General features: G+C 34.8%; 1 protein-coding gene across 1 annotated transcript in view; it reads right to left on the bottom strand.

Annotated features, from left to right (window-relative positions):
• Nucleotides 1–17,897, bottom strand: part of LOC117922875 (G-type lectin S-receptor-like serine/threonine-protein kinase At1g11410) — a 44,626-nt gene that overhangs the window by 6,015 nt on the left and 20,714 nt on the right. Inside the window, exons 2-8 of the mRNA XM_034841064.1 lie at nucleotides 15,654–16,922; nucleotides 15,430–15,558; nucleotides 14,970–15,172; nucleotides 14,633–14,843; nucleotides 14,241–14,478; nucleotides 14,013–14,163; nucleotides 13,706–13,934 (exon numbers count right to left, since the gene is read on the bottom strand). Of these exons, the coding sequence (XP_034696955.1) occupies nucleotides 13,706–13,934; nucleotides 14,013–14,163; nucleotides 14,241–14,478; nucleotides 14,633–14,843; nucleotides 14,970–15,172; nucleotides 15,430–15,558; nucleotides 15,654–16,922 (2,430 nt within the window). The remainder of the gene's footprint in view (nucleotides 1–13,705; nucleotides 13,935–14,012; nucleotides 14,164–14,240; nucleotides 14,479–14,632; nucleotides 14,844–14,969; nucleotides 15,173–15,429; nucleotides 15,559–15,653; nucleotides 16,923–17,897) is intronic.

The following is a 17,897-nucleotide window of genomic DNA, read 5'->3' as shown; positions in this document are numbered from 1 at the left end:
CCAACAACAACTTTGAAACAAGTTTTTTATTTTACTTGTTGCTAAAAAACTGTTTTTATTAACTCAATCATGCATGTTTTTTTTTTTTTGGCTTTTGAAAACAAAAACTGTTTTTTATAATTCAATTCCCAAATACATTTAAAAAAACAAAAAAAAAAATAATTGTTTTTAAAAACTATTTTAAAAAACACTTCCCAAATAGATCATTGGTTTCCCAAATATTTCAAAAAATCACAAAATAAAAAACTCACTCTTAAAAAAAATTCAAAATGAATACATTTATTTTAAAACAATTAAGATTTTAGTGTTATTTGATTAAAAGGCTAATGGATCACCTACATTTTGAAATTTAATTTTTCAGCCATGTCCTCTCCGGAAGCTTCTGCCATGTCAGCTATTAGTTAGAGATTTGTTAGATTTTGTTTTGATCAGTTAGCAGATTAGTTGGCAACAGATTAGTAAGCAAAACAGAATACTCTGCCTTTGTGTATATAAACAGAGTACAACCGACCTCTGTTCTAATAATAAGAAAAATAAACTTCAGTCCCTCCAATATTTGTTTTCTGGCTCCATTGTTTTCTTCCATTTTCTTTTCTTAGTCACCAAACAGTTTCTTCACATGGTATCGGAGATCTCATTTTTCTTTCTTTAAGCAAGAGAATGTCTCTCCCAGTCTGGATTTGTCTCTACTGCACCAAGCCTGAATATGTTGCAAAAGACAAATGTGTCTTCTCCATTCACAACCACTCTTAGCACAGCACTCTCAATCAAACTCGATCGGGATAATTTTCTCTTATGGAAATCTCAAGTATTACCTGCAGCTAGAGGTCATGGCATTGAAGGCTACCTGTCTGGCACAAAGCCACAACCACCAGAATTCTTGGAATCTGAACAATGTCAGGATTATCAATCCTGAATTTGAACAATGGAACAGAGAATATCAATTACTACCAAGGATAAAAATATCAGTAATCACGGATATATCGGTACTTGGATTTTACATATATATCGGATATATCAAAGATATATTGGCGGATACACAAAAAATTCATCAAAACTTATGAAAATGTAAGAAAAAACTCTTGACATTTTAAAGTTGTTTTGTTGAAGAAATTAATATATGTATGATATGATTTGTGATATTAAATTTAATTATATAATGTGATAAGAAATGTGAATTTTGTAAGTGTAGAGCAATTATAAAGTTAAATTATTATAAATATACTAATGATGTGATTTAAATATATTATTATGTTAAATTAATTTACTTACCTCTATTGAAAATATATTAATTAATTATAAAAATGTACTAATTTAAATTCAATGTTATACTAATTTAAAAATATACTAAGTTAATTTATTCTTAATATACTATTATTACACTTGCATATCAAAATAAAATAAAATTATTAATTGAAAACTAAATTATTGTAAATGTACTCATTATGTTATTTAAATATATTTATGATTTTTATTTTAAAATATTGGTACATTTCGATACAAAATATTTTTATTTAAAAATATTGATAATTTTATTTATGATTTTATATTTATTTTATATTTAATTAGTATATAAAATAAATTATAAGATAATTAAAATTAACTTATTTATAATAATTTAATTTTTTACCTATTTTTCACCGATATATCTCCGAAATTTCAACAATTTTTTCCCTTTAAAGCCGAATTTTACTTGTATCATCGATATATCCATGATTACCGATATATTGTCGATATATAGTCGATATTTACCAACATTTCCATCAGACAATATATCTTACCTATATATTGTATCCACCTCCTCCGATACATGATATATCGCCGATATATCCTGATATTTTCGTCCATGATTACTACTGAGTTGGTTGCTTTCGTCTTTATCAACTGTAATCCTAAGCCAAGTTGTTCGCTATACCACTTCACATGAACTCTAGATAACCTTGGAGCACTTGTTTACCTCAAAATCAAAAGCAAAATTGCTACAACTCAAGATGCAATTACAGTCATTAAGAAAATGATTTATGACAATGAGTGATTACTTTGCTAAGATGGAAAATATTGCAGATCAATGTGCAATGGCTGGTTGTTTTGTCAGTGAAGAAGATTTGGTACTTTATATTTTAGCAGGTCTCGGATCAGAATAAGATCCAATTGTATGCAGCATTACCACCCGTAATAACAGTGATCATATTTCTCTAAAGGAGATTCATATATTCATAGAATTTCACTCTGACTTTTGCCTTGTAAAGGACAAAACTACAAAGAATGTGCTGCTGTGAGGGAGACTTAAAGATGGCATATACCTGTTGATTGAGCCTCAACCAATGTCTGGCATAGAAGGCTTGGTCATCCATCTACCAAAATTTTAAGTCAAGTGCTAAAGACTTGTGGCTCAACTTACCAATATGGTAAAAGTCATGTGTTACCTTTTCCAAGTTTAGAAACCAAAACTGCTGCCCCTTTCAAGCTCATTCACTCGGATATATGGGGAGCATCACCTGTAAATTCCACATTACTTAAAGAGGTGATTGGCAATGGCCAATTGCTCAAATTGTTCAAAGTTCTCCAATATTTGGTGCATTTGTCGTCTCCCATGGGAAGACAAGGCTGGCACTAGCCTACATGATGGTAAGTCAAGGGAAGAAAATTCTATTCACCACACTGAAACTTATATCGACGTAATCACACGTTGAGTTGGTGTCAATGTTATTTTATGTTTTCACCTTGTTTTTGGGACCTCCGAAAAACACAAGACCATAATTAAATCCTTCAATGTTAAATGGTGGTATTGCTTTCGTAATCGAGGATTAATTATGTCTCCAATTCGATTACTTGTTGAACCAAAGAACCACTGCCTGCAGGGAGGTGGACTATATTGGCTTGCCTCATATGAGTGGCGCCACCATGACAAAAATTAATATTTCTGCTGTTGGACGAAATGGCTCATAATAAATTTAGAAGTAAAGTTAACTTCTCATACATACAACATGTAAAGTGATAAAATGATAAATTATAAAATTAATAATATGCAAATAAAAAATAAAAAATTATTGAAGCGTGAATAAGATAAAAAATGAAATTTTATTTCAATTTTGAATATCTTTTGAATAATTAGATATTATAATTTTATTATTTAATAAAATAAAAAGTATGAATATATTTACATTTTATCATTGATATGATAATATTAAACAATTTTTTTAAAATTTGTAATCATTTATATATTGTTTTAATTTTTAATAATTGTTTTAAATTTAATAATATATAAATTAAATATTTGTAATATGATACTTACACCATCATGGTTTGATTGTCAATCTTAAATTATAGTTGGACAACTTTTTTGATTTAATGATTAGTGCAATTTTGAAAATATTAGAAATAATGACTTCTAGCATATACTCCTTTACTTATATTCTTTGGTGCCCTGAGTTGTATGTAATATAAATGTTTGAGGAGTCTATGAAATTTCTTATTGAAATATGTGTGTAGTGTTAACAAGCATGAAATGCCTATTGACCCTAAATCCTATAAACTTAATCTTTTAGAAAAATTGATTGTTCAAAATGATATAAGAGTTCAGTTTGTCTTTATCGCCTGTTGCATATGAATCCAAATTATATACTCAAGTAACATATATTTATAGTAATAACACAATAGAGAAATTATTGACTTATGTTCAAACTTCTCTATTTTGATATCATCTATTATGTTAAGTTTTGGGATTTTCCATTTGTAAAGAAGTTCATTTTAAAACATGAGGGAAAGTTTGAAAAACAAATAAGAGTCAAATATGGCTTAAGGGTAATCTTGAAAAATTTTCAAATAATTAACTTGGAATACCATCATTATTTTTGTGTTTTAATTTATACAAACACCCAATAAGTACTATGTTTTTTTTTCTCCAAAAGTTTGAATTGAACTTTGATGGATTTCCTAAGTGAAAACCATTGATATTTCAATCAAGCATAACAATACTAGTGCAACTACTTATTTCCAAAATTAGAATTGGTCACCTAAAGACCTTGCTGAGGGACTCAATTAAGCTTTCAATGGAGTGAATATGTTTAATCAATTGTTCGACTTTATTCCATCTTTGAGCATACATTTATGTATGTAGAAGCCTTGCAAAACATGAAGGGTCAGTTTATATAAAAAAATATAATCATTTTATTTGTCATCCACATAAGAATATATAAAAAGTGATTTATAAAAATAAAGAAATTTAATGATATTGTGTGCACAATTTCTTGTCATGGTAAATAAATTTACATATGAGAGCTTGAGCATTTAGCGTGCATCCATAGTTATTGTTACCTCATTTATAGAATTGACTACTACACTAAAGGAGTTTGCACCATTATGACATGTTTTCATAACAAATGTAGGTTGGTTAGAGGAAGGAAGAGTAGAGTTGTTACCCAACATGAAAATAACTGTCAACATTGTAGGTTGATCTATTGCAGATTCTTGGACACATAAGAGTCCAATTTGGACGCATCTCAATACTTCATTTGCATGATTTGACTTTTCTAGTGATGGATCTACTATACCCAAGGCTTTGCCTTCTCTTCATAGGCTCCAAACCTGAATTTTTTTTCTTCACCATTAGCTAGCTTATATGAGTGAATAAAGTAAGGAAAAATAGAGCAACAAAGGTTCAATATACTCACATATCCAACTAAGTTGAAAGAAGGACTATCATAATAATAAGTCGTGTTTCTTCTCCCAGTAATAATCTCTAGTAGCAAAACCTCAAAGCTATATACATCAGACTTCATTGAAAATAATCCTTCCATTGCATACTCGGGTGACATATAACCACTGTAGCAATAAACAAGAAAAATTATTAAGATTTAATCATGTGTTCCTTATTAGTTCCTCATATATGATACTTACTATGTTTCAACTGCCCGATTTGTGCTTCCTTCAATTTGATTCTTACCAAATAATCTAGCCATACCAATATCTAAAATTTTTGGGATCATATCAATGTCTAATAAAATATTGCTTTCTTTTAGATCTCTATGTATGATTCTTAATCTTGAGTCTTGATGAAGATATAAGATCCCTCGAGCAATTCCAATAATGATTTCAAAGCGCTTCCTCTAAGTCAATATTGATATTTTTGTTTCATCTGTACAAAAGATACGAAGCATCAATTACTAATGAATGAATAGTTAAAATAGCTTTTCCAAGTGATTATGCAAGAACTAGAGGTAAAAGAGATCAACAAAATGGTAGAAGATAAGACATTGATACCAAAAATGAAAGAGTCCAAGCTTTTGTTTGGCAAGTACTCATAGATTAGCATTTTCTTTTCTTCTTCAATACAACAACCGAGAAGATTCACAAGATTCTTGTGTTGGAGTTTTGTAATTAGAGTGAATTCATTCTTAAATTCTTCTACTCTTTGTCTTGAATCCCTTGATAATCTTTTCACAACTATTTCTTGTCCATTGGATAGTTGACCCTAACAATCATCAAAATATATATATATATATATATATATATTTAGCTTATTCATTGTTTGCATATAGTGAAAAAAAAAATCAACTTAATTAATATAATGACTATCATGAAGCATGCATGTAAATTCAAAGCACACCATTGATGATGACTACCCTATAAACTGTGCCAAAACCACCTCGTCCAAGTTTGTTAGTAAAAGAGAAATTATTTGTTGTTGCAATTACAATGCTTAGATCAAAGAATTGTAATTCAAAATTTTCTCCATTTTCATCTATCTCCTTTGATTTTGAATAGTGTTTGAGCCTTGTAGCTTTTGAGCTCATATTAAACAACATTTTACATTGTCTTCCTTTACCCGCATGATATCAAGATAACCAACAAATTATCAATGCTTAATTGTTATATTTTCTAGTACTTCAGAGTTTTTGGAATCATTCTACTCTATTTTACTGTGGTAATCTTAAAAGAAGAAGGCAAAATAGATGAAAATTTTCATTACTTCATTACTAACTTTTAAATACCTTTTCTTTTCTTTATTATCAACCAAGATGAACAAATCATGGGAATCATGAAGAAAACAACCTCGATGGCGAGAATCACTATCACCCTTTTCTTGTGAAAGAAAGTTTTTTTTTTCTTTCATTTTCTGCTATAGAAGGGAGAAAAAAAATGTAGAAAAATCATCATTAATCTTAAAATTCTTAAAACCTTTGTTTGATGTAAGGGGGATGAAAACCATATAACATGATTATAAAACTTAATAAAGGAGAGTGCTAAGGTGAACATCAATAGATGAGCCTCAAATTTAGAAAAATACGAAGTTAGATTTCATTGACGGTTTACTAATACAACCTCAAGTTGAACCCAATCTAATATATATATTCATAATTTTAAAATTCACAAGTTGAATACTTTTTTAAAATGTATTAAATATATATAATTGTGATGAACTACTAATAGTATTTTATATTTTTAGTGACATTAGGTTAATTTAATTTGTCTTTACTTTTTGTCATATTTAATCATGAAGTCGGAACAAAAAATAAATAAAGTTAAGTATAAAACAAAAATAAATCATCTTTTATAATAATTATGAACATGATATTAAAATAATGTATACCAAAATTAATTTCTTTTATTATATATAATTATATTATATTGTTGTCATAGCATATTACCTATGTTATCTTTCTTCATTTATAAGTACATTACTTATAAAATTTATTTTGCAAGGACTTTTAGTTGATTAAATATGTGAGTGATGTTATAATTAATGTCACAAAGTTTATTATTCATTTAATAAAAATGAATTATTTGATCAATTTGTCCATAACATTATAATTAATATCACAAAGTTTATTATTCATAAAAGTGATGTTGCTATTTTTATGAACCCTTCCCCCCTCCCACAGGTATTCGTGCCTTGGATCCTCTCACACCCACCCGACCCGTCTCTCAAGGACCAGTCACGTAGCAACTTGGGCTGGAATCCCGCAAGGCATGTGCACTCAAAGCCAGCTCCTGTATAGACGTCGCAGTTGCTGTTGGGCCCACACCGACCGTAGTTGTCGCAGGGGTCCCTCGCCGCCGACCAGATCGCTACCAATTGGTGGTGTCGTTCGTCCAACGTGTAGCGGTGGTAGAGTCCATCACTGCCCAACTTAATGCTTGAGAAAGTGGAAGAATTCACGAGGGTGAATTCCGTCGAGACCTCATCCCCAGTGTTCCAAAACCGGATGTCGAATATGAAGGTAGTTAACATCTCCGGCACACCCGCGAATCCAAGACAGTTTCAGGGGCCCGTTCGACAAATCCACTCGGAACCCATAGACAAGAGCAGTTGAGGAGATCCACTCATATCCAACTTAAACGAGTATTCACCGGTTCCCGGGTCTTCCGGTGACTTTCCAAGATGTTAAGAACCGATTCAACCCGGTTCTCCGGTTAAGTCCTAGCTTCATGTGGGGAAGCATGGTGTCTGTCGGGTGATCGAAGCCTTGCCAAACAACCCTCTTGTCATCATTTTGGATCAAGACTAGGTTTCCGGTATCTAACAACTGAGCCACAGTAGCGTTCACTGATGAGATGGAAACGTTTGTGGACCATACATGAGTGTTTCCGTGGTGCAGGAGAAGGTTTCCAAAAGTGTTGATGGAGAGGACTCCGGAGGTATCATTGATAGGATGGTCTCTGTTAAGTGTTGGCGTGAGCTGTCAGTGATTGGAAAAATTGTAGGCCAGATTTGTTAGAATCCCTTTTTTTAAGGGTCAACCATTGTAGGTCGTAATTTGTGTATATCCTAATTTGGTTCTATTTTTTTTTCTCTTTGTACTACTAATACATAACCATACTCGTCTCTGTATAGAAATATATGGAAACAATATATGAGCAATTTTTTGACATGGTATCAGAGCAAAATCCTAGGACTTGCTCTACAACCAAACCCAACCCTAAACACTGATGTTCAGCCATGGTGAACCCAAATGATGTGGTACAAACTGGCGGCAACTCCACAGATTCTATCCTAGAAGATTTGACGACAAGAATGACTGAAGTCTTGACCAAAAATCAAACTCAAACCCACCTACCGACCTATGATGCTTCCGCTGCACAAATCGGCATTAAGTTGGATGGCACCAACTATGCCCTCTAGTCCCAAGTTGTTGAGATGTATATCTCGGGCAAAGACAAATTGGGATATATCAATGGTGATTTCCTACAACCTGAAGCTACAGATCCGACTTTCCAACGATGGCGAACTAATAATGCAATTGTCAAAGGGTGGCTGATCAATTCTATGGACCCGACCTTAATCAGTAATTTCATTCGCTTCCCAACTGAAAAACTGGTATGGGATTCTGTTGCTACTACTTACTTTGATGGAATTGATACTTCACAAGTATATGATCTAAAAAGACGGGTGACTAAAATGAGACAATCCGGAGGATTGGACGCTTCAAGGCTTGTGGAAAGAAATTGATTTTCGGCATCCTAACCTAACGAACTGTGCCACTGATATACAAAAATATAATACAATCCTATAAGAAGACAGAGTCTATATCTTTCTTAATGGATTAGACGATGGGCTGGACAAGATTGGAAGTGATGTGCTACAGATACGTCCTTTTCCTACCATAGAACAGGCCTATGCTCATGTCCGACGGGAGGAGATCCGGCAGGCCGTGATGCTCACAGGTATAGACACAATTGGAGTTGTAATGGCATCAAAAGGAGTCAAGATAGGACAATAACAACCACCATCTCTGCAGTTATCCAAAAATGGCTCTACGGGTGGTGGAAAACTGAATTCCAACGCTAGAGCCAAGACTTAATCAGAAGGAAGAGGTTGTACTCATTGTGGGAGCATAAAACATACTCGTGAAACCTGCTTCAAGTTACATGGGTACCCAGACTTGTGGAATGAGTACAAGGCCCGGAAAAATCGTGATGCTGCCTCTAATGAAAGGCCTGGTTGGGCTGCCCTGGTAACTGCAGCACCTCAGTTATCTTTTACCTCACAAATAGAGTCTTCGAGTGATGAAACTCATCTCAATGATCAAGGTAACTGTGGTTATGCTCTACTAAGTTCTATCCAGGATGGTGACAATGGCTGGATGATTGACTCCGGGGCCACAGATCATATGACATTCAATTCAGATGATTTTATTGAAGTTACCCAACCAAGGCGAACTGATATTACAAATGCTAATGGGGTTACATATCCAGTTATAGGGGCTGGAACTGTTGCCTTATCACCATCTCTTTCTTTATCTAATACTTTATTAGTTCCATTTCTCTCAAATAAATTGATATCTGTAGGACAAGTTACTAAGGAACTAAATTATGTTGCACTAATGTATCCTATTTTTTGTCTTCTTCAGGATATTCTCACCAAGGAGATCATTGGGCGTGATAATAAGAAGGGGGGGGTTATATTACATGGATGACTTCAGCTCTGGTTAGGCTCATCATATGCACTATGCAAGCATTAAGGAGAGACATATTTGGCTATGGCATCAACGGTTGGGGCATCCGTTATTTAGCTATATGAAATACTTGTTTCCATATTTATTTTCCAAATTACTTGACTCTGACTTTAAATGTGATACTTCCATTCTAGCCAAAAGTCACTGTGTTTCTTATTCCACAAGTTTGAATAAAAGTGATATTCATTTTGCTTTAATTCATTTAGATGTTTGGGAACCCTCTCCAATTACCACCTCTTTTGGCATTCGTTGGTTTGTGACATTTATCGATGATTGTACTCATATGACTTGGCTATATCTATTGAAACATAAGGATGATGTGTTTAGTGTGTTTCAATTTTTTCATACAATGATTCAAACTCAATTTTAAGCTAAAATTCACATCCTTCACTCTGACAATGGTGGTGAATATGTCAATAAGAAATTTCAGGATTACTTTGTGACCCATGGCCTTCTTCACAAAACGTCATGTGCTCAAACACCCTAACAAAATGGGGTTGCCGAAAGGAAGAATCGACTTATCCTAGAAATTGCCCGTGCTCTCTTGCTTGGGGCACATGTGCCGAGTAGATATTGGGATGATGCTATTGCCACGATAGTATATCTATTAAACCATATGCCTTCGAAAGTGTTGCAGTTCAAGACCCCATTGCAAGTTTTTTCTGACCATGTTTCCTTGCCTACTATCTTACTACTACCACCACGAATATTTGGTTGTGTCGCTTTTGTCCATCTCCATAAAAATCAATGAACCAAGCTTGATCCGTGTGTTGTTCGGTGTATCTTTGTGGGGTATGCTACACACCAAAAGGGATATCGTTGCTACCACCCTACCACCAAGCGCACCTATGTCACTATGGATGTTACTTTCTTAGAATCAGAAACTTTCTTCCTTTCATCGGTATCCACTTCATCTCTTCAGGGGAAGATATGAGATGAAGAGCTGGATTGGTGAACTTAGCAAGACTTTGAAGACAACCCGGTACAAATGAGTGATGGCAATGAGGTAGTGGTTGGTGAAGAAATGAGAGATAATCCAGATATCATTCAAGAAGTTGCATCCGAGTCATCTGAACTTGAAAATGAAGAACCCCACTCCTCAGTACTCAAAGCCCCTTCTCCTGAGAATACTCCTGAGGTAAGCTCTCCTATCACACCTATTAATGACTTGGATAACTCTGTTGGTTATACTTTACCTTTTAGACACAATCGTGGCAAGCCACCACATCGGTACTCTCCAGATTTTGAGGAAAGAAGATCAAGATACCCAATTGCCAATTATGTGTCTACTCGAGGATTACCAAAACCGCTCAAGGAGTTTGTGCATAGGCTATCCTCATACCATGTTCCTAACACAGTACAAGAAGCCTTATCAGATCTAAAGTGGTCTCAAGCCATAAAAATACAAATGGAAGCTCTGGAGAAGAGTAAAACATGGGCTCTTGTTCCATTACCAAAAGAAAAGAAAACTGTGGGGTGTAGATGGGTTTTCTCCATTAAACACAAGGCAGATGGATCCATTGAACGGTACAAGGCAAGGCTTGTGGCAAAGGGATATATACAAAAATATGGCATAGACTACCAAGAAACCTTCTCACCTATGGCAAAGCTGAAAATGGTCAGAGTCTTGTTATCTTTTGCAACAAATTTGAACTGGCCGTTACATCAGTTTGACGTAAAGAATGCATTTCTTCATGGTGATCTAAAGGAGGAAGTTTACATGGATATTCCACCAGGATACATGACATCTTCAAAGACTAAGGTTGTGTGTAAGTTACAAAAGGCACTATATAGACTAAAACAATCACCCTGTGCATGGTTTGGTCAGTTTAGCTTGGCTATGAGAAAGTATGGTTTTACCCAAAGCAATTCAGATCATACTCTATTCTTGAAACACCGGCTAGGAAAGGTAACAGGTCTAATTATACATGTAGATGACATCGAAGAGATCTCTAGACTTCAAGGGCAACTAGCAACTGAATTTGAAATGAAGGACTTCGGAGGACTCAAATACTTTTTTGGGAATTGAGGTAACTAGATCGAAGCAAGGTATATTTCTTTCTCAAAGGAAATATGTGTTAGATCTGTTGTTTGAAGTAGGACTACTAGACTGTAAACCACCTGAGACCCTAATTTTTCAGAATCATAAACTTGGAGAGTATTCAGATCATGTGCCAACAAATAAAGAGAGATATCAAAGATTAGTGGGTAAGCTAATTTATTTATCTCATACTCGCCCAAATATAGCCTATGTTGTAAGCATAGTGAGTCAATTTATGCATTGTCCTAGTGAAGATCATATGGATGCAATAATTCAGATTCTTCGCTACCTAAAGTCCTCTCCTGGAAAAGGGCTTATGTTCTAAAAAAATAATCATCTAGACATTGAGGGTTATACAGATGCAAACATTGAGGGGGAGTGTTGGCGTGAACTGTCAGTGATTGGAAAAATTGTAGGCCAGATTTGTTAGAATCTCTTCTTTTAAGGGTCAACCATTATAGTAGGCGTAATTTGTGTATAGCCTAATTTAGTTTCTATTTTTTTTTTCTTTTTGTACTCATATATAACCATACTCGTCTTTGTACAAAAATATATGAGCAATTTTTTTGACATTAAGAACCTATACAACGGTTTGTTCACAAATTGTGTTGTCCATGTTTTCTAAAGCCTAGTTTGAAGATAACAAAAATATGGTGTTCTCCGTGTTTTTGACAATAAAAAAAAAAAAAAATGGGATGCTCTTCTTATTTTCAATCAATATTGTTCATTTGTTATTTGTGTGTTTTTGCCTCCTCTTTGCATTGCGAGGGAAAACCGGTCTCACAAAAATTAGATATTATCCAACCATTTTTCATTAGAAATTATTCTACTTAGATGATACTTCTTTGTTTTTGAGGAAAAATTTTTGGAGGCATGTAGTAATAGGGCTCAAATTATAACACTTTTTGTTGTCTTCCTTCCCTTGTGCGCCGTCTCGAAGTAATAGTGCCTTTTTAATTATTCTTCTAACACACATTGTCATTTATTTGTTAATGACATTAAAAATAAAAATAAAAATAAAAGAAAAACAAAGAACAAATCTTTTCATTAGTCAATACTAAAAAACCAAACAAATTAGGAATGCCCTAAAGTCTTCAAACCAAACCATTTTTCATCATAAAATTATGAATATGGCAGTTCTCTCTCACTCAACCTAACTCCATCTAGTGTCAACAGGTGGATAGTCTAACTATCCTAATCAAGAGTAAAAGTCAACTTTTTCGCTCTTTGAAGTCTTCGTCATTATCATTTCTCAAATCTTTTTCCATTTCCCAATTATATTTTCCTTCTTGATTTCACATAATTAGTTCTTAACTTTGAATTTTTCGATGTTTTGGATCTAAAGCCATACCCTATACCCATGTTTGACCATCTACAATATTTTAGAGAAAATGAAAATCCGATGAAGAATGTACAAAAAATTTGTAAAATTATTTGCAATGAAGATGCTCATGTACTAAACATCCATCTACTATCAAATTTGATCTCACATGCCATGCCCAAAACAGAAAAACATATATAATTCCCTTGTTTTCTTTTCTTTTATTGACTACTTCAGGAATCAGGACAATATTGAGATGCCTTATGGTCAACACAACCAACTATCCAAATTCAAATGGGCATGCATTCCAATTGTCACTCGCTGCTCGATAGGAAAAGGGAATGACCCTAATAATTCATTTTAGGAACCACAGGTATGCCTTGAATATAAAAGATGAGGTAGATTTGACCATTCTAGCAAAAATGAAAATATGAGAAACATCTCGTGATAGTTTTGAACCAATGCATTGCCTCCTTCCAAGCTCTTCCATTACCCATATGGGCTATTTGGTTTGTCATTTGATAGATGCTATTTAGCAAATCATGTGTAAAGAATTTTCTCAATTTGAACCATGTTAGTTGTATGATTGTAAGGCCTTAATGTTGAAATAGTTTATGCTCATAAATTCAATGGGGTTGATCTTATTCAATGGATCGTTTGATTGTACCTACAAGTTTCCATACTTGCACCATCTTTGAGCATACACTTACACAAACTTGGTTAATTATTTAACTATGATCATTAAAACAAAAGGTGTTCTCTTAGTGATATTGTGTATACAATTCATTGTCATGGAGGATAAACATACAACATGTGAGAGTGTAAGCATTTAGCGAGGTTCAAGCATAGTCATGGTCACATTATTTACAGATAAAAGTCCTTCACCCTTGTGAGTTGTTTTTGAAATAAATGCAGGCTGTTTAGGAAAAGAAAGAGCAGAGTTGTTACCTAACATGAAAATAATAGTCAACATGGTAGGTCGATCCGTTACAGATTCTTGGACACATAAGAGCCCAATTTGGATGCATCTCAATACTTCATCTGCAGGGTATGACTTTTCTAGTGACGGGTCGATTAAATCCAAGGCTTTGTCTTCTTCCCATAAGTTCCAAACCTGAGAATTTTACCACTATTAGCTTATTGTAAAGAATGAAAAGAAAAAGGAAATGCAACACACATTCAACTCACTCACATGTCCAATTAAGCTCATGGATGGATTGTCTTGATAATAAGTGCTATTTTTTCTCCCAGTAATAATCTCTAACAACAAAACTCCGAAGCTATAGACATCGGATTTTGTTGAAAATAACCCTTCCATCGCATACTCAGGTGACATGTAACCACTGTAATAGCAAATAAAAGAAACTAGTAAAACATATCAACTAATACGTTTCTTTGGCATCTCAAACATAACACTTACTATGTTCCAACTACTCGATTTGTGTTTCCTTCCATTTGATTTCCTCGAAATATTCTAGCCAAGCCAAAATCTGAAATTTTTGGAAGCATTTCGGCATCGAGTAGAACATTGCTTGCTTTTAGATCTCTGTGTATGATTCTTAATCTAGAGTCCTCATGAAGATATAAGATTCCTCGAGCAATTCCGACAATAATTTCAAAGCGTTTCCTCCAATCTAACAATGACTTCTTTGTTTCATCTAGCCCAAAGATATATAAAATATCAATCAGTAAAACAATATTAGGATACACTAATAATGATTTTTATTAGGCAAATAACTTCTCCAACTGATTATGCAAGAACCTTAGAAGATTAAAGAAATGGAAATGGCAGAAAAAAAAAATAGTACATACCGAAAATGAAAGAGTCTAAACTTTTGTTTGGCAAGTACTCATAGACTAACATCTTCTCTTCTTCTCTAATGCAACAACCCAAAAGCCTCACAAGATTCACGTGTTGGAGTTTTGCAATAAGTGTTGCTTCATTCTTAAATTCTTCTTTTCCTTGTCCCGAATCCTTTGATAATTTTTTCACAGCTATTTCTTGTCCATTAGATAGTTGACCCTGATAATCGTCATGTAGAATTAGCTTATTCACAGTTAGGAAAATTCAGCTTAGCGTAATGTTTGTGCAATGAAAGAAAGTCCAACAATTTTAGTAGTCATCATAGATTTGAGAATGACTCACTACCTTATAAACTGAGCCAAAACCACCACGTCCAAGTTCGTTCTCAAAAGAGAAATTATTTGTGGCTTCAGCTATGGTGTTCAGATCAAAGAATTGTAATTGAGAATTGGTTGTACTTTCATCATGCTCCTTAGCTCCTGGAGAGTCTTGCAGCCATGTAGCACCAGGTCTCGAATTATACAACATTTTGTTTTGTCTTCCTCTCCCTGTCATGGAAGTATAACAATAAATAATGCTTTTTTGATTGTGGAGGAAAATAAATGGGAATTTTTTTTTAGAAATAATACAATTCCTTAATACCATGAAAGCAAGGAAAAAAGACTCAACCCGGGATTAATTCACTAGGTAACTAAGCTTAGAAATGTTTGGCTTTTCATATTAATCTCTTCATGTTATTCCATGCCCAAGACACAAACATTGGATAGAAGGCTTAAATGAACCATAAGAATTTTTGTTTGATTACCTTTCATCTTCTTCCTTAAGAACCAAAATGTGGAGACCAACAGAACCATAATCACAGTAGCCCCCACCACCAAAACTGCCATCATCCCCTTCTTCGCAAGGAAACCTTTTGACTGCTTTTGATTTTCAGCTAAAAAAATACACGAAAAAAAAAACATCATAAATGATCTCATAAATCTGGGAGATAAATCATTCATGAATCCTGACAATTAAATGCTAGCATACCTAGAGTGATGGCATCCACACGCACATATAAATCTTGGCCCCCTTCAGGAAACACTCTTGTATCCACCAAGTCCCCATGCCAAGACAAGCACCCACTCCCACTTCCACTCACATTTGCAGCCGCGTATCCACTGCAAGAACACTCCTTCAGGCACCCCTCTCTACACGCTTCCACGCTGATGTTCATGTTCACACGTGCCACCGATGTATCTGGGGGCTTCGCACCTCCCACCTTCACAAACCCTTCCCCGTTCCCGCACACCTTCGCTCCTTCCTTCCTCAGACATCCCGCTGTGCCGTCTTTCAAGAACCAGTTTCGTGGCGACTTGGGCTCGAACCCCGCCAGGCACGTGCACTCAAACTCGGCCTGGCTGTTGTCGCAGTTGCTGTTGGGTCCGCACCGGCCGTACCTGTCGCACCTGTCCCTTGGGGCTGTGTAGAAGCTGAACCATTTGCCTTCCGTTTCCTGCCACATGTTCCGCTGGATATATCCCTCGTGGTCCACCGTCAGCCGCTCGAGAATCGACGCGTTGACCATAGTAAACATCTCAGAGATTTCATCTTGATTGTTCAAAAAGATAATTTTGAGTTCGAATATGTACTTCATCTCCGGCAGACTGCTCCACCGGAGCCCGTTCCAGTTACCGGTTCTCCATAGCGGCTCTGAACCCTGGTACAAAAATATTTGAGGAGACCCACTGGCGTTAAATCTATACGAGTATTTCCCGGTTCCTGGGTCGGTTGGGGACTTCCAAGAAGTTAGGAACATGTTGAAACTGGTTCTCCGATTCAGTCCGAGTTTCATGTGGGGAATCCAATTATCTGTGGGATAATCAAAGCCTTGCCACACAACCCTCTTGTCACCGTTATGGATCAAGACTAGGTTTCCGGTATCTAACAGCTGAGCCACAGTAGGGTTCACTGATGAGATGGAAACGTTTGTGGACCATACATGAGTGTTTCCGCGGTGCAGAAGGAGGTTTCCAGAAGTGTTGATGGAGAGGACTCCGGAGGTATCGTTGATAGGATCGTCTCTGTTAAGAACCCATACAACGGTTTGTTCACGAATTGTGTTGTACCAAACTCCAATATATCGGAGTGTAGAATTCCGTGGACTGAAGAAGCCAAGAGCGAACCTGGACTGTTTAGAGACTAGAAGGTCACCATCTCTGAAGGGTTGGTTGGGAGTTATGGTGTCAGTGGAGCTGCAAAGTGGGAGCATAAGGAATAGAAGCAAGTACTGAAGAAACATATTTACAGGACGCATATGTGACTTCATGATAAAGTGATGACTTCCGTGTTACCGATGCTGAGCACTGGTGGAAGAGACAGAGCAATTCTACATCACAAACTAACTAGTGATAAAAGTAAGGTTCAAAAGAGGTAATGATATCTACCTAAAACTGAATCGATTTAAGATATTTGAAAGGGTGGAAGAAGACATTTACTTGAAGAGGTGTTTGGCAGTGGCCAATTGCTCAAACCATTCGAAGGTCTCCAACATTTGGTTGTGGGTTCTATTGAGCACAATGATGCTTAATGACGTTGAAAAGGTCAAGTCAATCTTATTTTATGTTTTCACCTATTTTGAGGACCTTGAGAAAACCAAAACCACAATGGAGTGGGCAGATATTTCCATGTTAAACGTCAGTGTTGCTTTCCAAGTTCACAATCCCGTCCCCGCCCATACTCTTCTGGTCATATCTTTCCATGTTAACACGTTGGACCAGTCAACGCCGGGCGGACGCGGATGATATCATGAGGCGGTCTACACGGGGCGGTCGAAAGTTCCAAAATGTGCTGATATTTTTGCTGCTGAGGGGACTTAAACCCAATCAAAAGATTCAACGTGCTGCTGGCCAACCACTAGGGCAAACTTGCCCCCTATTATACGTATAGAGCACAATACTCTAAAATTCATAATATAAACATAATATTAAAATAATATTTTAATGAATAAATTAATAATAATTATTTTATAATCAAATAAAAAATTTTCATTTAATTGATTACCAAAAATATAAAAACTATCATGATAATTTTTTTTATAGTATTTTCAATATTATTAATATATTAATTAAATATTAAAAATTATATATATATATATATATATATATATATATATATATATCATTTATTTTATATTATTTAATATAATTAAATTAAATGGATTATAATTTTAATATTAAATATATTTTAAATTAGACATACTATAATCAAATATCACAATATTATTATCCAATA

The sequence above is a fragment of the Vitis riparia genome, chromosome 10 (assembly GCF_004353265.1).
Source record: "Vitis riparia cultivar Riparia Gloire de Montpellier isolate 1030 chromosome 10, EGFV_Vit.rip_1.0, whole genome shotgun sequence".
In the NCBI taxonomy this organism is placed as follows: Eukaryota; Viridiplantae; Streptophyta; class Magnoliopsida; order Vitales; family Vitaceae; genus Vitis; species Vitis riparia.
The sequence above is the reverse complement of the archived record's forward strand: the minus strand, read 5'-3'. Positions and strand labels throughout refer to the sequence as shown.